The sequence below is a fragment of the Eptesicus fuscus genome, chromosome 5, assembly GCF_027574615.1.
Source record: "Eptesicus fuscus isolate TK198812 chromosome 5, DD_ASM_mEF_20220401, whole genome shotgun sequence".
In the NCBI taxonomy this organism is placed as follows: domain Eukaryota; kingdom Metazoa; phylum Chordata; class Mammalia; order Chiroptera; family Vespertilionidae; genus Eptesicus; species Eptesicus fuscus.
In genome coordinates, this window is record NC_072477.1 from 53,781,751 (window position 1) to 53,807,690 (window position 25,940).

The 25,940-nt window shown below is 39.8% G+C and overlaps 2 protein-coding genes across 4 annotated transcripts in view; one reads left to right on the plus strand and one right to left on the minus strand.

Annotated features, from left to right (window-relative positions):
* Window positions 1-23: 23 nt before the first annotated feature.
* PIERCE2 (piercer of microtubule wall 2) lies at window positions 24-6,342 on the minus strand. The gene is made up of 2 exons (XM_008143257.3): window positions 5,967-6,342; window positions 24-530 (listed from the first exon to the last, which is right to left on the minus strand). The coding sequence occupies exons 1-2, from the start codon at window positions 5,979-5,981 to the stop codon at window positions 183-185; spliced, it is 363 nt and encodes a 120-aa protein (XP_008141479.1). The 5' UTR covers window positions 5,982-6,342; the 3' UTR covers window positions 24-182.
* A 66-nt stretch (window positions 6,343-6,408) lies between these two features.
* Window positions 6,409-25,940, plus strand: part of CCPG1 (cell cycle progression 1) — a 68,215-nt gene continuing 48,683 nt past the window's right edge. For all 3 annotated transcript variants that reach the window (XM_054716215.1, XM_028147788.2, XM_054716216.1), the window contains exons 1-4: window positions 6,409-6,481; window positions 21,836-21,904; window positions 22,531-22,651; window positions 25,501-25,577. In XM_054716215.1, the coding sequence (XP_054572190.1) occupies window positions 21,845-21,904; window positions 22,531-22,651; window positions 25,501-25,577 (258 nt within the window). In that variant the 5' untranslated portion in view covers window positions 6,409-6,481; window positions 21,836-21,844. The remainder of the gene's footprint in view (window positions 6,482-21,835; window positions 21,905-22,530; window positions 22,652-25,500; window positions 25,578-25,940) is intronic.

Sequence of the window (25,940 nt, forward strand, 5' to 3'; positions counted from 1 at the left end):
ATTCTAACACATTTTTAAGAAGTCAATGTCACTCAGTTATCAGTTGAAATACTTTATTTCTTGAAGATATTTTTAAAAATTAAAATCTTTCCATATTCCCAATTAGGTATTCTAGCCTTAGACTTAAAACTCATTTTTTTTCCTGAGTATATTTTCTGTTAAATATACAAAGGAATATATTTTCATAGAGTATGTTGAAAATTAGGAAAATCAAGAGTTCTAGTTCTGTCAGGTGCAGTATTTAGTGTGTTATTTTGATAAAGTCCCGTAGCTCTGATGTGCCTTGAAAATTCTTGCTCTTTTGGAGTATAAATGCAGGGAAAAAACTGTGGCATAGGTAAACATTCACCATAAGTACTTGAATTGGTTTTATACATAATCATCTTAGGCTCTGATAGTGAGGTAGCTGTATGGAGTGTTTTTGGATCCAACATACATGAAAACACAGGATTGCCAGGGTTCACACAAGTAGGCAGCTGTTGAGGTTTCATTTCTGTGTCTGAAGTTGAAGCTAAAGTAATTTTCTTATCCTAAAATATAAACACATCACATCATTCTCAATTATAAAGTTCTTGGTGGGGGGGGGACCCCAAAACTATTAAACTTAGCCCCAGCCCTAATTTAATACCACTCACAAAATTAACTAAAAAAAAAATTACTCAAAATGAAGACGTAAATGTAAGGCCTGAAACTGCAAAACTCTAGGGAAAAAATGGGAAAAAATCTTATTATTCTTCAGAACAGTTTTTGGATATGACACCAAAAGCACAAGTAACACATGCAGAAATAAACAAGTGGGACTATATCAAACCAAAAAGTTTGTACACAGCATAGGAAACCATGGACAGAATGAGACAACAACCAACAGAATGGGAAAAATGTCTACAAACTATATAGCCAATAAGGGGTTAATTTTTAAAAATATACAAGGAACTCATATAATTCGAAAGCATAAAAACCCACACAAAACAACAAACAGTCTGATTAAAAAAATGGACAGAGGAAATCCAAAATGGCAGCAGAGTAAGTGGAAGCTACACTTAACACTCTCCCAGGACCAAACTGGAAATACAACTAAAATACAGAAAAACTACCCCAAGAAATCAACTGAAGACTAACTGGAGAGAACCCTGATAACCAAGGAGGGAAAGTGGAGACCGCATAGAGACTGGTAGGAAGTACGGAGGTGTGAAAGGGCTGGTCGGGCTCCCACAGACAGTAGCTGAAGTTCAGGAGGGATATCTCAGCTGTGGGGGGTTCCCACTGAGAACTCTGGGGTCTAAACCCCAAGCTTGGCTCCCCAGCCCAGAGCACCAGAACTGAGAAAGGTGCCCACATAACATGTGGCTGTGAAAAGCAGCAGGTTTGCTGCCTGCCAGGGAGAAATGGCTCAAAATGCAGACACCCTCTTAAAGGGCCAATGCATAAAATTTTATGTGCAGCCACTCACCTTGGGCTCTCCGGCAGAGGGAGGGCAGAGTGGACTTGAGGTGTGTGAGTAGAGTCCAGGGTTGGGGGCTTTGGGGTTGGAGCTCAGAGGGCAGCCACCTTGGTTTCCTGGGCTGAGTCATTAACTCATGCTGCTGAGGACATCTTTTTCTGGCAGAACTTTGCTATCCAAGTGGTTTTTGCCTAGGGCTGTGGTTGGCAAACTGCAGCTCGTGAGCCACATGTGGCTCTTTGGCCCCTTGAGTGTGGCTCTTCCACAAAATACCACGGCCTGGGCAAGTCTATTTTGAAGAAGTGGAGTTAGAAGAAGTTTAAGTTTAAAAAATTTGGCTCTCAAAAGAAATTTCAATCGTTGTACTGTTGATATTTGGCTCTGTTGACTAAGGAGTTTGCCGACCACTGGCCTAGGGGAAGGCAGTTTCCCCACCCTGTTGGAAGTCTTCTCGCCCCACACTGTGGTCAATAGCCTGAGGTTAATCAGTGTCAATCCCGCTGCAGGTAGAGGTGGATCTCTGGAGGCTTTGAGTCTTTGCCTGATCTCCTTCTGGGCCTGGGGCTAGGTAAAGCAGACCCTAGTGCATATCTTGGTCTTTCCAAAGGCAGCCAGCCCCAGCAAAGGGAGACACAAGTTGTGGATTGCTGAGAGCTCCTAACAGAGTACTTAGGGCCAGTCACAAACAGCTTCTGACATTGTCCTGCACCAGAGGTTTGGAGTCGTAGCAGATCTACCTAATACACAGACACAAACCCAAACAAGCAGCCAAAGTGGTGAGACAAAAAAAAAAAAAAAAAAAACAAGCCCTAAATGCAAGAGAATTCTCCAGAAGAAGAGCTAAATGAAATGGAGATAAGAAACTTATCAGATATAGAGTTCAGAATAATAATGGCAAGGATGCTCAATAGCATGAGAAAAGATATAGTAATTATGAAAAAAGACCAGTCTGAAATGAAGAATGACATAACACTAATAAAGAACACATTGGAAGGAATACACAGCAGATTAGGGGAAGCCAAGGACTGAATCAGTGAATTAGAAGACATGGTAGAAAAAAATCACTCCATCAGAGAACCAAAAAGAAAAAAAAAAAACAATTAAAAAACAGGACAGCTTAAGGGAGCTGTGAGACAACATAAAACGTAACAATATTTGCATCACAAGAGTGCCAGAAGGGGAATAAAATGAGCAAAGGATAGAGTATTTGTTTGAAGTAATAATGGCAGAACACTTCCCTAACTTGGTGAAGGAAAAAGTCATACAAGTTCAGGAGGCACAGAGAGTCTCAAGCAAGAAGAATCCAAACAGGCCCATGCCCAGACATAAAATAAAAATGCCAAAAATTAAAGAAATGATCAACAAAATGAAAATGGAGCCAACTGTATGGGAGAACATACTTGGCAATGATACATCTGATAAAGGATTAATATCCAAATATATATAAGGAACTCACTACAGCAGATTGTGATTCATGAAACTGAGACCCTTTAAGACTTCTAAATCCTTAAAATTTAGCAAGCATATAATCTCAGTTTCTCCAACTCTAAAAGGAGATAAAAATGTTTATAGAGCTGTTCTGTCAGACTAATGTGAGGACAAAGCCTTTTCTAAGTTGCATATTTGGATCAGATTAGTTAGGTTCCTCTTAGTGTAACCCAACTCACCCTGAATTCCTGGGTTATCTATAATAATAAAAGCATAATATGCTAATTAGACTGGACATCCTTCGGACAAAGTTGCAGCGGCAGGAGGCAGAGGCAGCTGCTGTGGCAGGTGGGGGCCGAGGCAGAGGCCCCTGGCCGCGGCAGCAGTGGGGACTAAGCCCCTTGCATGAATTTCATGCATTGGGCTCTAGTTCTATATAATGTCTCAGCAAAGTTAAATTTACCAATGTCCAGAACCTATTAGTTGTGAAAGCTTGAGTTCAAATCTGCAAATGTGAAGTATTTAGTACACTTTTTCTTTTCCTTTGTTCAGATTTAAATGATTATCATCCTATGATCCAACCCTTCATCATTATCATTTCCCCTTTGTATAGCATATGTAAAATTGGTTTTAAAAAATCTGCCTTAGTCTGTGCTTATGGAGATATACTGAAAGAAAACTGGATGTAAAGATAAATTGCTGTGTAAAATGGAATCATTTTTTATCATTTTCTTTTTTGCACATTTACCTCAATGCTTTTGTATGCTCTTCCAGAATTCAGTTCTGAAATTTGCAGGTTAACAACACTACATTAGTATACTACAATCTATATATATAAAAGGCTAATATGCAAAGTGTCCCCTTGGGAGTTCAACAGGGAGACCAGGAGTTCGATCGTTCGCTATGATGTGTGCTGACCACCAGGGGGTGGCGCAGAATGAAGGAAGGCCCCGGCAGGTGGCCGCCAGGGAAGGGAGGTCCCAGCCAGCAGCTGGAAGGCCCCGATCACTGGCCAGGCCTAGGGACCCTACCCATATAAAAATTTTGTGTATCGGGCCTCTAGTTTACTAATATTCATTTAATAGTCATATATCTTATAGGAAGCTGGCAAAATTAGAAATAGAACTCATCAGATCTTGCTATTTATTCTTTTTGATGCTGCCTATTAATTTTTTTAAATATCAAGAGCACAGACATTGGATAATAATAATAAGCTCCCAGCATCCTGTGGTGTGTCAACAGGACAGCTTTTCTCAAAATGTCTAGGTTTCCTCTGCACAGGGAAAGCCTCTTAGGTGGAAGGTGGCTGCCCTGTGATTTGTGGGGAAAAGTACCAACTCTAATTTATTTTATGGACACCCAGTCAGGTTGCCCAGGAGAACCTCATTCACAGAGGACTCCCATCAAATCACCCACTACTCCTGGTTCTAAATTTCAATCAGCTTTGGTGCAAAATATAATACAAAAAAACAAATCTAGTTAAAATAGAGGATAAGTTAGCTGATAAACTTTGTTGGTATAATTCAGTGGTCGGCAAACTCATTAGTCAACAGAGCCAAATATCAACAGTACGATTGAAATTTCTTTTGAGAGCCCAATTTTTAAAACTTAAACTATATAGGTAGGTACATTGTTATTAACTTAATTAGGATACTCCTAAGCTGGCCTTTGCTAAAAACTCAAGGGGCCAAAGAGCCACATGTGGCTTGTGAGCCGCGGTTTGCTGACCACTGGTATAATTTATATCACACAATATGGAAATTAGTGTCTACCTAAATCTTTTAGACCTCCAGGATAATTCACAAATGTTTATAGACTTAGAAACAAAATACACATTATTTTTTTGTCATAGGCCTTCACTGCAGCTTTCTATTTGGGTTTCACCTTCCTCAAATCTGATATTCTTAAAATGTGGAGTTCAAACTATGTACAGTTTAAAATAAAACTAAACAAAACAGTCTAATACAAAGAATAATAAAATGATTATTTTAAGTTCTCTGTTAGTTATGCATGGGGTCAGCACTGTTTTTTACTTAAGGATAAAAAGGTAAATTAAAATTGTAAATGATTATTTTAAAACTGACTATGTCTTAGAATTGGCCTGGGAAAGAATACATACCTACAAATAGATGGTAGTAGCTTTCTTACTAATTTAATTTGTAAGGCTTTCCTAGAATTAGAAAAAGCCTGGCCACTTTTATTTTTCAGTCCTTCAGTATAAACACATATTAAAAAATATAGAAGCCATTGAAATAATACAAATATTTCTTAGCCCTAGCTGGTTTGGCTCAGTGGATAGAGCGATGGCAGGGTCCCGGTTTGATTAGGGTCAAAGACACATGCCCTGGTTGCAGGACTATCCCCAGAAGGGGGTGTGCAGGAGGCAGCCTATTGATGATTCTCTCTCATCATTGATGTTTCTATCTCTCTCCCTCTCCATTCCTCTCTCTGAAATCAATAAAAGTATATTTTAAAAAATATTCCTTAGAGAAGCTGTAATTATAAAATTATTATGTTTTCTTTTTTTGGTGTCACAGTTGATGTTAACTATAGTAACATCCAAAGTAAAAAACAAAAACAAAAAAACAACCAAAAAAACACAAAAAGGAATAGAGAACTTGTTTGAAGTAATAATGTTTGAGACACCCTTTTGTTTCTGTTGAGGCCCACCATCTTTCTTGTTAATGTTTTTCTTAACTTTTTCCCCCCACAATTGGGGGGACAGTTAAACCTTAGCTTTCTAGTTTCCATCAACAGTATGAGTGCACATATTTTTGTAGCTCGTATCTTTATTTGAGCAAGGTACAATGTAAATAAATGCAAAATGAACAAGGTACATTTTTTGTTGTCGTTCAAAGCCATCACCTCATGGTTTGCAATAGGGTACGAGTTGCATACCATCCCCAATCACCTTTATACCTTCAGAACAATTCTGGCTTAATTCAACATTGTACATTTGCATCTGTGTAGCTCAGTGGCTGCCTAGGAAGTTTTTTTTTTAGTTTTTTTTTTTTTAGGGTGGGTGCGCCAAATTTAAAGCAAAGTAGACCAACGTTCAAAAACATCCAGCCCTCTGTCCAAACCCACTCAGCCGTACCCGGTCATTCTCCATATCTTTCTTTTTTCGTCAAAGGCAGTCTTTTTCTTCAGCGGATGACGAGAAGGCCAAAGGATGCGGCTTTTTTAGTACACCCAATTAAAGCCTGAAAGAGAAGGGAAAACGTGGGCTGGATCAAAATCCCAAGCAGTCCTCAGGGTTGAAACCATGAATCCTTTGGAGCGATTGTAGTAGCCCGTCTCCATAGCAACCTTCAGCGGCGCCTCTCCGCCTTTAGAGCGCCCCGGCCGGATGTTGTGAGGCTCGCGGCTTCCTGCCGTCTCCCCGCGGCGGGCCGCGCTGCTCTTCGGGAGTCGTAGTACTTCCCTCCGCTGACGCCCGATGTAAGGCGGGGGCGAGACTACGAGTCCCAGCATGCGCTGCGGCGCTCTGTCCATCGCCGCCTCCCGGGAGCAGGTTGTTGTTTTTATAAGAGGCGTCACTGGGCTCGGAGCTGTGACCAACGCCACCGCGACAGCCGGCGCTTGGGGGCGGAGGTGGCGCTGCCCCTTCAGGTACGGCCCTGGGTGGGTTTGGACCCCAGGAGAGGAGTCGCGGCCACCTGTCAGGGCCCTGGCTGGCATCCGCGGCTCATACGCCTGGCGGAGGCATTCGCGCGGTCTCCTCTGAGGCTGAGCTCCGAGTTCGACTCCTGCCGCCTGGTGCGTGTGGCCGCACCGGTGGCCGCGGAACCGGAGTCTGCAAAGAGCCGGTATCGGTTCCTGAGGCGTCGGGTCTGGTGGTCCTGCAGCCTCCGACTGCCACGTGCAGACCCCAGCGCTGCGCTGGAGGTGCGGGGGAAGCTTGCGGCTCGGGGGACCCCCCTTCCTTCCCTGGGCTGGCTTGGGGCTTCCTTCGCTGGGCTGGCTTGGGTGAGAATCCATATGGTGAGATGTTATGTGCGTCACCCTGCCGGGTTTTCTGCCGGCCCATCTTTTTTGGTGACGTTTGAGCCCCGTGATGCCAGGAATAGAAACATTAAATATTAAATAATGCAGGTGAGATTTCTGCTCGTACACCAGGCGCTCCATAGCCTTGTCCTCCAGCGGCCCCCTTTAGCGTCGGCCTTCCTAATCGAGAAATCCTCTGGATTAGCTATCCATATAGTGCCTTGCAAGCCTTACATGTTTTCCTTGTTTAATGAATCCAACTCTGCCATTGGGAGCGCCAGTTTTCACGAACTCAGTCCATTAAGGTACTTTGTTGCGTTGCGGGGATGAAATTTACACTGCTTCACTCCAGCTTTATTGAAAATCCGGAATGGAGTTTTCTTGCAGCTAGAACAGGTATTACGAATTTTAGGAGATTGGCATTTTCCAGTAAGGTCGCATCCCTTGCATAGTGCTTGAAATGTCACTCTTAGCCCATCATATCCTTTGGCTTAAGGTTTTAATATTATTAGGCCCCAAATTTTCGGTGATATTTATCACACCATCCTAGTGTGAATGGTTTATTATTCGTTCCTGAGCTCTGAGCCTAAAAGGGAAGGGAAAGAGGAAGTTGGGGTGGGTGTGTGTGTGTGATTATTTATTTATTTATTATTATTTTTTAAATTAATTACTTTATTACCTATTATAACGAAGTTAACAGAATTCTAATTCTTTTTTAAAAAAATAGGTTTTTATTGAAACATCAGTGATGAGAGAGAATCATTGATCGGCTACCTCCTGCACACCCCCTACTGGGGATCGAGCCTGCAACCCTGGCATGTGGCATCTAACCATGACCTCCTGGTTCATGGGGCCATGCTCAACCAGTGAGCCACATGGGCCGGGAAGAGGGTTATGCTTTTAAAGTATAATTTTAACCCTTTACCTAAGGATGGGATCTAATTAAAGAAGCTATTAAAATCATTTACAATGTTTAAAATCATTCTTAAATTTGTTAAATATTAATTTTTAAGTAAACAGGTTAGAGAATAGTGTGATTCTAATTTTGTAAACTACGTAGAATGTAGAGCAGTTATATGCCTTTGAAATGTCAACGTAAGAAACGTTTAAACCTGTAGAGTTTTTATGAGTTTATTTGAGCCAAATTGAGACAGTTGCTGGGAAGCAAAATCTCAGTGGATTGAGAAAATGCTCCAGAGAATGGCATCTTTGCACCTTACTTTATGCATTCTCATCAAAGGAGGAGGAATAAGGATTACATGAAATCCATTGATAATAGAGTATTAGGAAGGTGGGAAAAACAAAGCAGGGAAATCTATGGGATTGGATAAAAAGTAAAATGAATAGACACACACTTTTACATTTGTGGATATAGGATTACTAGCAGTTAACAATTAACACGGTAACAATAACAATGAGGGGTTTTGTGGTCTGTGCTCTGATACAGTGAGAGGGTTTGGTAAAAGGAAATTAGCCTGACATTGCAAAGGTATGTTATGACAAAAGACCTCCCCTGAACGTGTCAGGTTTAGTTTGTGGTCCCTTTTTGGTCCACAGAAATAAGACTGAAAGGATAATTTTAATTATAAAAGTGAAATTACAAATAATTTTTTATTTTTAAAATATATTTTTATTGATTTCAGAGAGGAAGGAAGAGGGAGAGAGAGATAGAAACATCAATGATGAGAGAGAATCATTGATCAGCTGCCTCATTGATCAGCTGCCTCCTGGCACGCCCCACACTGGGGATGGAGCCTGCAACCCCGGGCATGTGCCCTGACCAGGAATTGAACCGTGACCTTCTGGTTCATAGATCAGTGCTCAACTACTGAGCCATGCTGGCCTGGCACAAGTAATTTTTTCTTTATACTTTCTGGTATTTCCCAAATTTTCTATAGAAAAAGAACTTAACTTAAAAATGGAGATAGATGTAGCAATTCTAGTTATAAAGACTCTTTAAACATTACTTAGAAAAGCAAATAAGTAACAACAAAAAATGTAAAGTAATGGTTGAAAGTGACAAGAGTTCATTTGTTGGACTGGAAAGGTAAAAAAAATGACAATAATTCTTAGTATTTGTACATCTCATCTGATTTTGCTCTGTTTTCACTTTGTAGAGTAAAATCAAAGAAAAATGTGCTAAGCATTTCTTCAGTTAAGGCAGTGCAATCTTGATTATTTTTATAAATCCAGGTGATAAAATATGGGGATATTAATCTGAAAATATACCCAGATCTGGATATAGCAAATCTATCATTTGTTATTTTGTAAGCACTTGACAGTGGAAATGTTAAGCAATTATTATAAAATGGGAATTTTAAATTTGTTTTCATTGAATCACTTTGAGTACTATGTTTTATATGTTTGATATTTTGAATTTATGTTAATTTTTGTTTCCAATTATGGGTATGTTAGATAGGGTAGGTAAGTAGCATATTATTAAGCCTACATTTTGTTTTTGTTTTTGTCATACAGGAAGGGCCATATTGTTATATAGGAATAGTTGATGTATTTTTGTAATTATCAGCCTCTTTCCCATTTTACTGTGTTGGCTCAATATCTTAATAGATATTTTGGTCCATTACAGGACATAAGCATTCATAATTAACATTTCAGATTTATGAACTGTTCACAGTATTGTGGCTCAGGTTGCATAATTGTATTCTTACCCAAATTAAATAAGATTTCTAAAAATTAAGTGTGAACTGCTAAGATCATAGAAGTAGCCGTTTCTGAGCATGTAAAGAATGTGGACACAGCAGCAAGGCCTGTAAGCCCAGGGTGTTTTAAAACAGAAAATGCAGACTCATCTAACACTGCGGAACTATTAGAGGCTGATTGTTTTTGTGTTGGTGTGTGGTTAAGGTGAGGAAGTTGCCAATTGTAAGTGATAATTTACATTTTCAAGAATTGTCTTCCTGGCAGTTCTGCAATTTTGACTAGATTAAAACAGCTAAAAAATATGAGTCAGCTTCAAAGATCATGTCCAATAAACTTGAAAAAATCTCAAATTGAGTTCTAAAATGAAATTTAGCTCTGTAATATGGGGAGAATTACAACTAACTGATGAATTTTGGGATTTTTATTTTAAGGGCATTTAATGTGTGGAAACCTGTTTAAAGGCCTGTAGAATTTTCTGACAGAAGTATTAGAAAGTGAGTTAAGTGAGTAAAAGAATTTCCTCTGTCATCACGGGAAGTCAAAATCTAATTTTTCATTAGTACTTGTCTATAAATCACTTTCCTGAAACCTTACTTCTGGTTCATACTGCCAGTGTGATGGAATGTAAAAAAAAAAAATTGGATTGGGAGTCAGAAGTTTAGTTTTGTTGAGCAAGTTCTACAGTGTTATGGGTCCCTGTTGTTTCCATTTGTGTTGTAAATAATAGCCAGTTGCTTTACTTCATGGGGTATTTGTGAAGATCAATCAGATATGAAAATGCTACCACTTTGTAAGAGTGACTCATGTAAAGTATTATTGGCCTACTAGCATTTACATAAAACATATGTATTTGAAGTGTGATGACTCAATGTAATATATACTTTTTTGACTGGGAAGTTTGGAGAAAAGTCAAAGGTGATCTTCATTTGATATTTCTGGTAGAGCTATTTGGCGTTGATTTTTTTTTTTTTTTGATTGAAAGAAACTTGGCTCCTCTCCTGATTGTGACTTTGCATTCTGCTGCCTTAAAGGTCCTGAAACTGAAGTGTGCTTTTATGGTTGTGCTTTTGATTTTGGTTTTGATTTGTTTTAATCGCACATTTAAAGTATAAGGAAGATAAGTCTAACTTAACAGTAGACAGTGGATGTTGTTTTTAATATTTTAAAATAGCACTTTGAGTTGAACTGGTCCTCTGAGAGAGAGAAATTGTATGTGTAAGCACTGGTCTTTCAGTGCAAGAATTTTTTAGGCCCTAGCTGGTTTGGCCCAGTGGATAGAGGGTGGGCCCCGAGGACTGAAGGGTCCCAGGTCCCATTCTAGTCAAGGGCACATATACCTTGGTTGCAGGTTCTGGTAGAGGGCGCGTGTGGGAGGCAACCAATCAATATCTCTCTCTCACATCCATGTTTCTCCCTCTGTGTCTCTCCCCCTCCATTCCACTCTCTAAAACTCAATGGAAAAATACCCTCAGGTGAGGATTAAAAAATAAAATAAATAGTTTATAACTTAGATGACTCCTTCTGGGGAAGTCAGCTTTGCCTCTTAGAGCAAGGTTCACATATTGTATACAAATAAAAAGGTCTTTTAGAAACTTGTCAGTAAATTCTGATGACTTATGAGAATAAATACAAGTAAATCAGAGTAAAAGAAAAAAAATAGGTAATTTATCATGGGTTGGTAAAACGGCTTATTTGATTAGTTAATAATGCAAATAACATCTTTACTAACATTTTTATCTAATGTTACTACTAGAAAGTAACAATGAATATATATTTAATTATTCTGTAATAAGGTGTGCAAACTTTGAAAAAATTGAAACAATAAAAATTTATAAAATTCCTTTGTTTTCCATCTTTTCATCTTTTTTTCTCAAATGAAAAAGCTGAAGACAATTGTAAAAAAAAATTAGGACAGGTAATCCTCTTGTGAAAAGTACGTTTAAAATAAACAAAAATATAGCTTATTTTGCGCTCTCCCTCTGGAGAGCAGGCCCGTGTCTTTCCTTTTCCCTTTTCCCTCCCCTTCCCTGCAAAATAAATCAATAAATAAATAGATTAGGTGATGAATATATATATTTTAACAAGTGAAAACAGATTACTTTTTAAGAAATTGAGAATAGAAGAAAACAAAGAGCCAGGACCCTTACTTCTCCCTAATAGGGAAAAAGGGCCCCCCACCAGGTACTGTGGTGTCCAAATAAGAGCAGTATGGACCTGAGTCAGTTTAGATATTTGTTGGCTCTTTCAAGTTTGTCCTAAATTAAGATATAACAATCCCTGGAAGTCAGGACTTTTCTCAGAAAGAATACCTCGTGAAAGGAACATTTCCATACTAACAGGTATCTTAATTTTCACATAGCCTTTTGGATTCGTATTGTTTACTCACTTTATTTCAAACTTTTTGTCAAAGGTGTGGCTTCTTTTAGATTGAGGCAAACGGGGGTACTTTTATCTTCAAATATGGCAATAGTTGCTTTTGTTTCCCAATTTGAGGGATGTTGCATCATAGAAGGAAACTTATGAAGAAATTGTATATTGACTCACTTCTTGCAGAGTTTATTTTCTATATCAAAAGGTTTATCTGTTGTATGTAATAGTATCCTGGGCATGAATAAAATGAAATTACTGCTGCTGTTCAAGATGCCTATCTTTAGTGGTAGATTTCAGTGGAATAAATGGTATTCCACTCCATTGGAAGTAGGAGAGCCTGCTTACTATAGATAGGTTATCTTTGCATCCACTTACATGACGAATATAATCAGGAGGCAGGATAACCATAGGACCCACATCTTGATGCCAGAAGTACTGAACTGTGGACTCATCAAAGCCCCAAGTCTTTTTTTCTACTATCAGGTCTCCATTGATACCTAAGATGGTAAATCCTCCTCTATAATAAAGAGGTAATATGCAAATTGACCATCACTCCAACACACAAGATGGCTGCCCCCATGTGGTCAAAAATGGCCACCCCCATGTGGACACAAGATGGCCGGAAGGGGAGGGCAGTGGTGGGTGATCAGGTCAGCAGGGGAGGGCAGTTGGGAGGGATCAGGCCTGCAAGGGAGGACAGTTGGGGGTGATCAGGCCTGCAGGGGAGGGCAGTTAGGGGTGACCTGGCTGGCAGAGGAGGGCAGTTGGGGGGGACCAGGCCTGCAGGGGAGGACAGTTGGGGGGGAACCCAGGCCTGCAGGGGAGGGCAGTTGGGGGGGACCAGGCCTGCAGAGGAGGGCAGTTGGGGGTGATCAGGCCTGCAGGGGAGGGCAGTTAGGGGCAATCGGGCTGGCAGAGGAGCAGTTAGGCATCGATCAGGCTAACGGGAGTGGTTAGGGGGTGATCAGGCTGGTAGGCAGAAGCGGTTAGGGGCAATCAGGAAGGCAGGCAGGTGAGCGATTGGGAGCCAGCAGTCCTGGATTGTGAGAGGGATGTCCAACTGCCCATTTAGGCCCGATCCCAGGCAGTCGGACATCCCTCGAGGGGTCCCAGATTGGAGAGGGTGCAGGCTGGACTGAGGGACACACACACACACATTCCCCCCCGTCCCCCCCCCCCGTGCGCGAATTGTGCACCGGGCCTCTAGTGTTTTAATATGAGTCCCTTGAAGAAACTGATCACCTGGAAGATGATTTGGATTTGTATCAGTCATTCACTATACTTAAAATTGGGTTTGTCTTTTCATTTTTTAAAATGTTTATAAAAAATGTATTTATAAAAAATGTTTATTTTTGCCCTGACAGTGTAACTCAATTGGTTATGGCACCATCCCCATATGCCAAGGGGGTTCGATCCCCTGTCAGGGCACATAAAAGAATCAACCAATGAATGCATAAGTAAGTGGAACAACAAAGCAATGTTTCTCTCTTTAAAAAAAGCAATAAATAGCCCTCGCCGGTTTGGCTCAGTGGATAGAGTGTCGGCTCTTGAACTGAAGGGTCTTGAGTTTGATTCTGGTCAAAGGCATGTACTGGCCAGGCAGAAAGGACATTTAAAATTTTTCATTAGTTGGGATATTGACTCTTCTTCCTTTTCTCAAATGAAGTCCAGTTTACAGTAGACATTTTCATATCCTTTTGGGGAGATAAAAGTTTCAGAACCTTTGAAAAACATTATAGAAATAGGTCCTTGAAAGCTATCTAGACTGACTCTCATTTTTTATCACATTTATAGTGCGCAGCACTTTTGGGACCTTTGCTGTCAGCCCATTGGTTGTCTTTCATCGGAATTATAGACTTGTGGGAGAATAATGCCCCTATTATTCCTCATCATGTCTAATTCTAGAAGATACAGTGATGGAAACCTTACCTTTTCCATAGTAAAATGTAGCTACCCAGGAATGATGAAGGGCACCATCATGTCAGGTAACATCCTCTTAGGTTATACTTTATAGGTAAAATTAATATTATTGCTGTGTTGTTAGTTTTGACAACTACCACCTAAATTGTTTTAAAATTACATCTTTGGCTCATAACTGTTTCCTAAATTCAGCCTACTTGTTGTTTCCATTTGGATGTGATAATAGCCGTCTCAAATTTAACATGGCCCAAACTGATTTACCAATTTTCCTTTTATAACTTACTGCTTTTGAAGTCTTCCTGTCTCAATTCTTGTATTTATTTAAGCCAAGAGTCCTTCCTCTTACCCATTATTCAGTACATCAGGAAGCACTGTTGACTCTACCTTTCAAAATATATGTATAATCTGTCCACTGTCTTCACTGCTGCCAAACCAGTTCCAAACCACCATCATCTCTCATCTGAATTATTGTAGTAGTTTTGCAAATGTCTTCCTGCCTCTGTCTTTGCCCTTCCATAGTATTGTCTCAGGAAGGCAGCCAGAGTGAGCTTTCTATTCCTTTCCTCAAAATCTTCTGTGACTTTTAGTTTCAGTAAAAAGCTAAGGTCTTAGGATCTATAATTATTATTGTAAAGCCCTTAAATGCAGAAGGGTTTATGTAATTACTTATGGTCAAAATAATGGGAGAGGAACCTCAGGATTCCTCCAGAATTTTGAGGTCCTTGAGGAACAATTTAGAATTGGATCACATCACTCAAGAAATCTGTTTACCTTTATTGAGTGCCTAATATGTGTCAAGCACTGTGCTGTTTTGGGAATATATGTATAACAGGCAGGTAAATAAGCAATTACAGCCCAACATTCTATTTTTAGTAGATTAGGGAAACTGCTGTAGTATTTGGGACTGAAGTCAGGGGATGGTTCACAAAGAAGTGATGTATTAGCTGAGATAGGAAGCAATAGGCACAGTATTTGGGTTGAGATAAGGGGTGGGAAGTATGCAAAAGCTCTAGAGTTAACTGAAAGCCAAGTCTTTTAGAGGAGTTGAAAAGTCTGAGGGGAAAAGGGATTTGCTGGAGAGAAGACAAGATGCTAGAGATAAAACTAAAAGATACTCCACACCTTTGGGCATTATCTTGAAGACTGTACTTGAAAGCTTAACTTTAAAATATCTATCATACACACACACACACACACACACACACACACACACACACACACACATATATATGTATATGTAAAAGCCAAGTGACCGGAACGACCGGAATAACTGATTGCTATGACACTGCGGCCGGCCAACCGGCCCAATGGGGGGGAAGCCCCTCCCCCAGGCTGGCCCCGGCCGGATCGGGGGCAGGACTGGCCAGCCAACCTTTTGCAGTCCCTCCCCCCAGCTGGCCCTGCCCCATTTGGCCCCCATTGGGGGAAGCTGGCTGGACCCCACCCGTGCACGAATTTGTGCACTGGGCCTCCAGCATATATATATTTTTATTTGCTTTTAGAGAGGAAGTAAGAGAGAGAGGGGAGATAGAAACATCAATGATGAGAGAAAATAATTGATTGGCTGCCTCCTGCAGGCCCCACACTGGGGATCAAACCCACAATCCAGGCCTGTGCCCTAACTGGGAATCGAACAGTGATCTCCTGGTTCATAGGCTGACCCTTAACCACTGAGCCTTGCTGGCTGGGGAAAAGCTTAACATTAAAAAAAATTTTTTTAATTGATTTCAGAGAGGAAGGGAGAGGGAGAGAGAGAATAATGATGAGAGAGAATCATTGACCAGCTGCCTCCTGCACGCCCCCAACTGGGGTTTGAGCCCGAAACCCAGACATGTGCCCTTGACCAGAATCAAACCCAGGACCGTTCAGTCTGCAGGCCGACGCTCCAACCACTGAGCCAAATCGTCTTGGGCTAAAAGCTTAACATTTAAAAAAATATATATATTTTATTGATTTTTTTACAGAGAGGAAGTGAGAGGGATAGAGAGTTAGAAACATCGATGAGAGAGAAACATCGATCAGCTGCCTCCTGCACACCTCCTACTGGAGATGTGCCCGCAACCAAGGTACATGCCCTTGACCGGAATCGAACCTGGGACCTTTCAGTCCGCAGACCGATGCTCTATCCACTGAGCCAAACCGGTTAGGGCAAAGCTTAACATTTTTAAGGAATGATGTGAGATTATCATTTTAGGAATATCACTTACAATGGCAGTTTTCAGAGTCAGTGCCTCTAGGGTGGGGCTCAGAAAGTTACTTCTTAAGTTTTGCTTTAATTGCAGCACATGGAACTTTTTGAGAACAGCTGAATTAAAATGGTTCTATAGTATGACACAATTGTGTTTAACACCAAACTGTTACTTTGGTGTTATGGCCAGTAAGAATTTTTTTTTCTTATTTGGGCTAGATGTCAAGTTTGTCCTTCCTCCAAGACTTTAAACAAAGAATCAAATTGGGGCTTGATTAAATTGGGATCTTTGATTTGAGAAATTCAAATATGCTAAAGCTGTCCCAATTTAGCAATTTGTATTTAACTTTCTTTTGAAATGTTGTTGTTGTTTATTTCATCCTCTGAGCCTATTATTTTGTTACAAAGCAAAAGCCCGGAGCTACCCGTTTAAAAGAACTGTTTAAGTGGAAATTACCTAGAGAAGGGCAGGGGATATACACATATTAAATATTTCTGATTGGGTCTGGCAACTCAGAAGTTTTGGAAGGTTATTAAGAAAAGCATCTAAGTCTTAGGGGTGAGTTATGGAGGAATCTTAGGGGTGAGTTATGGAGGAGCAGTGAGAATATAGGCTACTAGAAGAGGTTAGAAGAAGGGGTATGCAAAGGGAAGGAGAGAAGCTTTCATATGGTGAAGAATGCTCTAGGCTTCAGCCACTTTCATTTATGTTAAAGTCATATCTACTTTATGTTTCATAGAGAAAGGTTTTTCCAGTTACCCAGTCACTTTACCAGAAACCTGCACTAACTATATTGGTTATTTAATTCTCTTTAAAAAAATCTTTCCCATCTTCTCAAATTTCTCCTAACTCTTCCCTTTCTCTTTTAACCCCTCCTTTGTCAATACTGGCTAAATTTACATGCTCACTTTTATCATGGAATATTGCACTGATTCCTTGCATCCCATAGGTCTAGGTGCCCTTTAGTTGCTTCCCCATCTTAATATGTGCCTTTTAAAAGATTCATATCTGTTTTTATAATACTCAACTCATGCTAGAATAATTGCCTTTCTTAAAACTTTTATATTCTTTAACTTTTTCTGCCTTTGCTTTTTTTTAAGCCTGATGAGGGCTGAGACTTTGTCTTGTTCTCTTATTTCCAGAGCCAAGAACAGAGCCTTGTATACACTTGGTGACTTCAGGAATTTTAACAGGCTAATGCTTTTTAAAAATCAGTTATATATATAATTTATACTTAATTTATATATAATTTTACATAATCATAATATTTTATTCTTTCCTCATTGGTACAGCAGTCAAATATCCCATGATAAATTAATTTATTTAGGTTTTCCTGGTCTTTTCAGACAGTGTTGTTGTTTTTTGTTTTAATCATTTGTTCTCTTCTTAAGAAGGTAGAAAAAGCAATGCTATGACTCATGTTGGTTTGTTTCCTTCAAGTGTTTCATATTAGCCTCATTGCTGTGTATGGTCTGGTTGTTAGAATAAGCATAGTTTAGGCAGGATCTGTAACAGTTCCCTGGAGCTATTGTGGAAGAGCTTATGTAATAAATACATAATTGTGAACTTGTTAAAAAGATACATTATTTATTTACTTGTACAATATGACTCCTTTCAGTCTAGCTGGTAAGTAAATATTTAGCCAATCATTGATTTGCAACCAGTGTACAGTTTAATGCTCCTATAGAAATGAAATACACAGCCCTGGCTGGGTAGCTCAGTTAGCTAGAGTGTTGTCTGCCTATAAGCCAAGGTTGCAGGTTTATTCCATTGTCAGGGCACATACAAGAATCAATCAATGAATGCATACTAAGTGGAACAACAAATCATTGTCTGTCTCTTTCCCCCTCCCTCCCTCCCTCCCTCCCTCCCTCCCTCCCTCCCTCCCTCCCTCCCCTCATCTCTCTAAAATCAATAAATATTTTAAAAAGAAATAAAATACACCATTAAAAATACGTTAAGTTTACATATTTATCAAATCTAAAAATTCATAAGTTACTAAGAGGTAATATTTTCAACTGATGGTCCTCATCTATACATATAAAAAAGGCTAATATGCTGAGTGTCCAGCTGTCTGACCAGTCACTATGACGCGCACTGACCCGGTTCACCCGGAAGATGCTGTGCCGGTGTGTGGCAGGGCAGGCTCCTTGCAGGTGCCGGGCACCTCAGCTTGGGGGCTTCCCCGGCGCATGAGCCCTGGTGTCCCCGGGGAGGGTAGCAAGGGGAGTGAGAGTGAGTTCAGCAGACACCCCACATTCTCACTGCACCTTCGTCCCCATTACCCCTGCCCCCAAGTAGCTGGCGAGAAGTCACAGCCCCCACCCGGGCGCCATGGGAGGTTGGTCGCCATCACCCACCCCCAGTTCCCCATCCCAGCCCGGGGCCTGGCCCCATCAGGTGATCAAGGCCTGCTGGCAATGCTGCTGGTTGCCATCTGCAGGACGATCAGTTGGGGCTGGGCCCCCTGCCACTGCCGCCTGCTCACCTGCTCTACCATCCCACCACGGTCCTGCTCTAGTTGGGACCCATTGGGGCCAGCAGCGCTTCCACTGCTGCCCGCTGCCAGCACTGCATCACCAACACCCGCCATGTTCTGCACCGCCCCCTGGTGATCAGTGCATGTCATAGAGAGCGGTCGAACTCCCGGTCGAACAATTTGCATATTAGGCTTTTATTATATAGGATATAAAGCTCTCACTGGCGCCAATTGCACGCATGTGTTTCAATCTCTCATTGTTGATCTTGAATTTGGTTGACACTTGTATTATAGAGAAAGAGTGAATAGTGAGATTAAAATATTTCTTCTAATTAATTTCCTTTCAATGTGCATGAATTCGTGCACCAGGCACTAGTCTTAAAATAATACTCAAAAACTTTTGATAGTAAGATTTTAAAATTATTTTACATTAAAATATTTTTTTAAAAATATATATTTTATTGATTTTTTTTACAGAGAGGAAGAGAGAGGGATAGAGAGTTAGAAACATCGATGATAGAGAAACATCGATCAGCTCCCTCTTGCACAACCCCTCCTGGGGATGTGCCCGCAACCAAGGTACATGCCCTTGACCGGAATCGAACCTGGGACTTTTCAGTCTGCAGGCGATGCTCTATCCACTGAGCCAAACCGGTTTCGGCTAAAATACTTATTTTTTTAATCCCCCTTCCCTTTGGCAACCATCAGCTTGTTCTTTATATCTATGGGTCTGTTTCTGTTTTGTTTTGTTTAGTCATTTGTTTTGTTGGTTTTTTTTGGATTCCACATATAAGTGAAATCATATAGAATTTGTCTTTCTCTGTCTGACTTATTTCACTTAGCATAATACCCTCTAAGCCCATCCATGTCAGAAATGGCATGATTTCATTCTTTTTTATGGCCAGATAATATTCTGTTGTATATATGTTCCACTCTGTCTTGATCCAGTTGTCTATGGATGGATACTTAAGATTGCTTCCATGCCTTTGTTGTTGTATAGGGGTTCATACATCTTTTCAAATTAGTGTTTTTGTTTTCTCAGGATAAATATCTGGAAGTGGTATTGCTGGTTCTTAAGGCAGCTCTATTTTTAATTTTTTTGAGGAACCTCCATACTATTTTCCAGAGTGGCTGCACAAATTTACAGTCCCACCTATAGTGTAGGAGCATTCCCAACAGTTAGTTGTTGATTTTTTGATGATAGCCATTCTGACAGTTCTGAGGTGCTGCCTTTGCTTTTGTTCTGTAATGATTTTCTGTTCTCTTAAGAAACCCTTCCAGTGTTATCATATCTTTTTTATAAATGAGGAACCAGAATTTATTTTGTGTGATTTCTCTCAATTTTTAAATGTTGACAGCGATTTCAGTTTAAAAACCTGCCTAGCATGTCTGAAAAAACAATGTAACTCATTTATAAAGCCTTCTTTGACCTTTCTTCTTTCCTCCTGCAAAATTAATTACTCAGTTTTTGTATAGTCCCATATGTCAGCCCATAATTTTCAAATGTTGTTAAACAATTCAAATATCAGTAGTAACATATCAAAAAGTTTTTTTAAAAGTTCATGTAAACGTTCAATGAGTAAATGGGATTTATATAGTCAATTTAATAAGGAATGCTAAACCCAGCTTGTGTGGCTCAGTTAGTTGAGCGTCATCCCATATACCAGGAGGTTGCTCACTGTTTTGACTCCAGGTCAGGGCACCCAGGTTGTAGCTCGATCCCCAGTAGGGACATGCAGGAGGCAGCCAATTGATGTTTCTTGCTCACAAATGTTTCTATTTCTCTTTCCCGTTTCCTTCCTCTCTCTGAAGTCAATAAAAATGTATTTTTTAAAGGAATGCTGAAATAAAATTGCTAAAATATAAAATTGGTTTATCCTATAGGGTTTCAGACTGTAGTCTTTGGAATAATCATCTCTACTAGGCATAAAATAATTTTGCTGTAATAGTTTTTTATAAGTTTACCATTAAATTTATAAACTGTCCGGCCTCTAATCAATTGTAAATAGGAAACCAAACAGTCAGATGACCTCAAATGAACTTATTAGAAAATGCTCTAGCATGACCGTAAAAGCCACATAATCTTATTTTAGATTGAGAACTTTATCTAAAATATGGTAATATTTATACTGTAGTAACCAACCACCCTTTGTATCTTCTCTTTTAAAATATTAACTTATAAATTGCTAGAATCATTAATGGAAGATTCAGATATATTTTTTCTTCTGTTCTTATTTGACTATCAGTTCCATATTAAATTTTCTGCGCATCATAGTGACTGTTCAACTTGTTTTTCAGTCGTTCGGTTGCTTAGGCTTTTATATATATAGATACTTTATTTTCGGGGGTGGATGGGAAATAGAAACATCAATAATGAGAGAGAATCATCAATTGGCTGTTTTCTGCACACCCCCTATTGGGGATGGAGCCCTCAACCTGGGCATGTACCCTGACCAGGAATCGAACCATGACCTCCTGATTCATAGGTTGATGCTCAACCACTGAGCCACACCAGCTGGGCAGATTTGAAGTTTAAATAGGAGTTTCAGAAAGAAAGGGGAGAACAAACTAGGTAGAGACAAATGTACCGTACTTTCCGGTATATAAGACGACTTTTTAACCCAGGAAAATCTTCTCAAAAGTCGGGGGTCTTATACGCCGGAAAATACGGTAGGTTAGAAAAATCTCTGACAATGTATATCAGATTGCTTAAAACCCAAATACTGTATTTTCCGGCATATAAGATCCCTGACTTTTGAGATTTTCCTGGGTTAAAAGGTCGTCTTACATGCCGGAAAATACGGTATGTTGGTTTAGGACTAGGTCTAGGTTATTGCCAATGACAACAGTTTCTAACCAACTTCTGCTCCCCAACCCCTCCTCCACCCCATTTTAATTTCAATTGAAATATTTGCTGTCTAGACTATTTCCAGTTTAGGAGGATCTCCTTGTTTTAAAAGTTTGGTTGTATTTGTTTATTCAGGTATGCAGTCATATCCTGTATGGTAAATTCATGGGTAGGTTGTCTCAGTTTCAAATGAGAGAGAAAAAGTCACTTTTCATACTTAGGTCACATATAGTACTTCTTTTAGGATTTTTAAAAAATATGCCCGCCTTCCTGATATGGCTTCATGGTTGAACTATGAACCAGGAAGTCATGGTTTGATTCCTGGTCAGAGCACATGCCTGGGTTGTGGGCTTGTTCCCCATTGAGGGGGTGTGCAGGAGGCAGCCAGTCAGTGATGCTCTCTCATCATTGATGTTTCTGTCTCTCCCTCACCCTTCCTCTCTGAAATCAATAAAAAAATATATTAAAAAATAAATTATGCCTAACATGTCAATGTATTTTTGTGTTTGTAGACCTGAAAAATGGCTGAAAACTCCAGTGACAGTGATTCATCTTGTGGTTGGACTGTCATCAATCATGAGGTATGCTATTTAATACTTTTTATAAGGCAATCCTATATATATAAAAGGCTAATATGCCAATCAACCGAACGGTGGAATGACCGGTCGCTATGACCACCAGGGGCAGATGCTCAACGCAGGAGCTGCCCCCTGGTGGTCAGTGCGCTCCCACAGCGGGGCGTGCTGCTCAGCCAGAAGCTGGGCTCACGGCAAGAGGGTGCAGGCCGGGCTGAGGGACCTCCCCTTCCCCCAGTGCATGAATATTGTGCACCGGGCCTCTAGTTTGTAATATTACTGTGTTAACAGTGATGTAAAAACTGAGTTCTTTGAAAGTCAGTATTTAAAAATAGTTCACAAATGTTTATCCTTTGGGATTCAAATTTATTGTTTGGGTTTGTAAAATAGAGTAGTTAGAGCATTCACCTCTTAATCTGACTTCACTTTTAGAATCTAAACCTGTTCTCCATTTTGCTGTTTCCCTGCCATAGGCCTTTATGGTATAAATTGAACAAAAGGTAGTCAGATTAGATACTGCTCTCTTTGGAGTATAGCAGCATTGGGACTTTAAATAATGGATGCATCTACTTGTTTTCAAAACCAGCTTTGATGACCTGATAGACAAATAACTGATTTTCACTTTTCCCTAGGGGTCTGATATAGAGATGGTGACTTCTGAACATGGGACAGCCAGTGACAGCTCTGAGCTCATCCCAGAGTATTCATCTTTAGAGCAAGAGGAGCTACAAGTATTGCAGTTAGAACAAGGCGGTAAGATGTTTAATAGGTCTGATATATTTATTTTTTAAAATTGGACGTGTTTGGGACATTACGAATCTTGGTATCTGGTGATACCAACCTTCCCAGGGCCTTGTTTATTTGCAGCTGTAGTATGTGTTTGAGCCTCCAGATAACTCTTTGATATTGCGCATGTAATATTGAGTCCTTCAGTGACTTAATATTATCAATCTTGATTAAGACTAGTGATGTACAAACTTATTAAATTATCACAAGAGATTTACCAGACTTTTCCAGTTATTGTCACACTTCAGAGTACTTTGGTTAGAAGTGGCAAATGGCATTTAACAACTGTCCACTTGTTATGGGATTTGATATTCACATTAATTATATGAAGAAATACGATGCCCAAATAATGAATGTATACTCTAATCTTTGTACTTAAATTACTTCTAAACTTCTTCAAAAAATTACTAAAAATGTATACAGAACATTTTCCCCCTGGAGAATCAAGTGGAGGTATCCAGGCTAGAAATACAATAGATTGATTATACCTGTTAATCTTGTTTTTACCGTACTTGTTGATTACTAATCTCTTTTGAACAGTGATTGTCATCTTTCATGGGTCAGAGATCTCTTTGAGAAACTGAAAGCTAGGGACAGTCTCTCCCAAAAAATGCATATACTCAATGTATCTAAAAAAATTTCCGTACTTCCTTAGGAGTTCTTGGACACAAGTCCACCTTTGTTGAAGAGTCTTACCTTCAAATTAATATTCTGTTAGGGACTATAACATACAAAAGCAGTGGGTGTTTTTTCCCTTTTTTTTTGTATGGATTAAATTATAAGTGAAATACATGTTAAAGAAAAAATGATGAGCAAAAAAAAAAAAAATTTAAACTACCCATAATTTTTTGGTCTGGACATAATTGCTATAAACATTTGGTAAGGGGGGGCAGAAGTAGATTTACAGTTTTGACTATGTGAAACACAGAGTATATTCTTGTATTGTCATTTATTATTGTACTAGAGCAGTGGTTGGCAAACCTTGGCTCACGAGCCACATGCGGCTTTTTTGGCCCCTTGAGTGTGGCTCTTCCACAAAATACCACGGCCTGAGCAAGTCTGTTTTGAAGAAGTGGCGTTAGAAGAAGTTTAAGTTTAAAAAATTTGGCTCTCAAAAGAAATTTCAATCGTTGTGCTGTTGATATTTGGCTCTGTTGACTAATGAGTTTGCCGACCACTGTACTAGAGGCCCGATGCACGAAATTCATGCAAGAGGCTTGGCCCTCGCAGTCCCTTGCAGCCCCGGCTTCGTGCAGAAGGTTGTCTGGATGGTCGTTTGCTGTTCGGTCTAATTAGCAGATTAGCTCTTTATTACATAGGATTATTTCCCATATAGTGGCTCCGTGTATGGATTCGTGCACATTGAAAGGAAATTAATTAGAAGAAGCCTCTCTGGTTCTGGGGTGTGTAACCTGATAAATGCCGCTGCCAAGTCACCACAGCTCGTCGGTTCCTGCATTGAGCGTCTGCCCCCTGGTGATCAGTGTGTGTCATATGTACCAGCTGGTCGGATAGTCGGACGGTCGGACAGTCACTTAGCCTTTTATATATATAGATGAACAACTATAAACCTACTTTTGCCCCACCCTGTATGTTTTTTGCTATGCATAAATTTATTATTATACTAGAGGCCCAGTGCACGGATTCGTGCACATTAGAAGGAAATTAATTAGAAGGTGTCTGGTGGAGCGTGACTGGGCAAGACAGGCCGGACATGCCCTGGAGCCAACTTCCCATAGTCCCTCCCCAGCTGGCTGCACCTGAGGTGGCTCTGGGGCTCGAAGGGCATCTGTGGAGTGAGTGGGGTCCTTCCGGCAGATGGGGTCCCTCGGCCTGGCCTGTGGGGATCAGGCCGAAACCAGCAGACTGACATCCCCCGAGGGGTCCCAGAGTGCAAGATGTCACTGCAAAGTTGCTGTCGCTCGGCAGCTCCTGCATTGAGCGTCTGTCCCCTGGTGGTCAGTGCACATCATACCTACCAGTCGGTCGGCCAGTCACTTAGCCTTTTATATATATAGATTATTTTAATACTTTCAAATTTTGTTAATATTGTATAGCCTTTCTAATATGAACTCTTATACATTTTTCCAAGACTTTTTAAAAATATGTTTTTATTTATATTTCAGAGAGAGAGCGAGAGGGGGAGAAAGAGAGAAACATCAACATGAGAGAGAAACAATCCATTGGTTGCCTCTAGTACAGCAACCTGACCATGGACTTCAACCAGCAACTTGGGCATGTGCCCTGATTGGGAATCAAACAGATGACCTTTTCGGTACAGGGATGACGCTCAACTAACTGAGCCACTCTGGCCAGGGCTCAAGTTCGTGTTTTTTTACAGTCTATTTTTTATTATATTTTATAATTCAGAGCCATAGTTTTGATTCTTGTGTTGCCAGACATTGATAGTCATTAGAGTAGTGGTACCTTTAACTTGAATAAACTTTAACAATGCAGGATATGTTCCATCAGATATCTGAGAATTGGTTTTCCATATTAACAGATTTTTATAAATACCTTGCTTTAAAGTAAGTACTTTGGTATTGTAAGGTAGAGACTGTTTACTTAGAGATTATATTGCTTTAGTTGCTCTTAACTGAATTCAGTTCAGTGTCTAAAATTATCCCCTGACAATTTTAAATATTGAAATAATTATATTTGAAATACAGATCTTTTTAGCAATACAAGAATGACTTATGTCATTTGATTAAATCCACATTAAGAAATTGGGAATACATTTTTTTTACCTAAATCATTATATATGAAGACTGCCAAAGTGATAAAATGTAATTGAATTGATTTTTGCTTTATATCAGAGAGCAGCCAAACTGTCACAATGGTAGTGGAAGAAACTTCTTATCCAGCTTTGGAGGAAACGAAGTTAACACTTGTGGTAAGCTTGTGTTCTACTCTGTGGAAATATGGTAAACATAGAGAATGCTAATTAAAGCTTCCATTTCTAGTTGTGCATTCTGTTCCTATTTGAATTAAAAATAAATTTCATTGAAGATTTTGAGATTCCCCAGATTGATCAATTAAGGTTAAAGTTGTTAGCTTTTATATAAACTCCTGATTCAGATGTGTTTTAATTTAGAAAAGTAATTTATTGGTAATGTGTTAAAGACTTATTCATTTAACCACTAATATTTTCTTTCAAAAAAGGTTGTATTTTTTTTGGTAGATAATTTTTATAAGAGTTTGAGCCAAACCCCTGACATGCTGGGAGCAAGATCTCAAATGCTCCCCAGAATAAGTT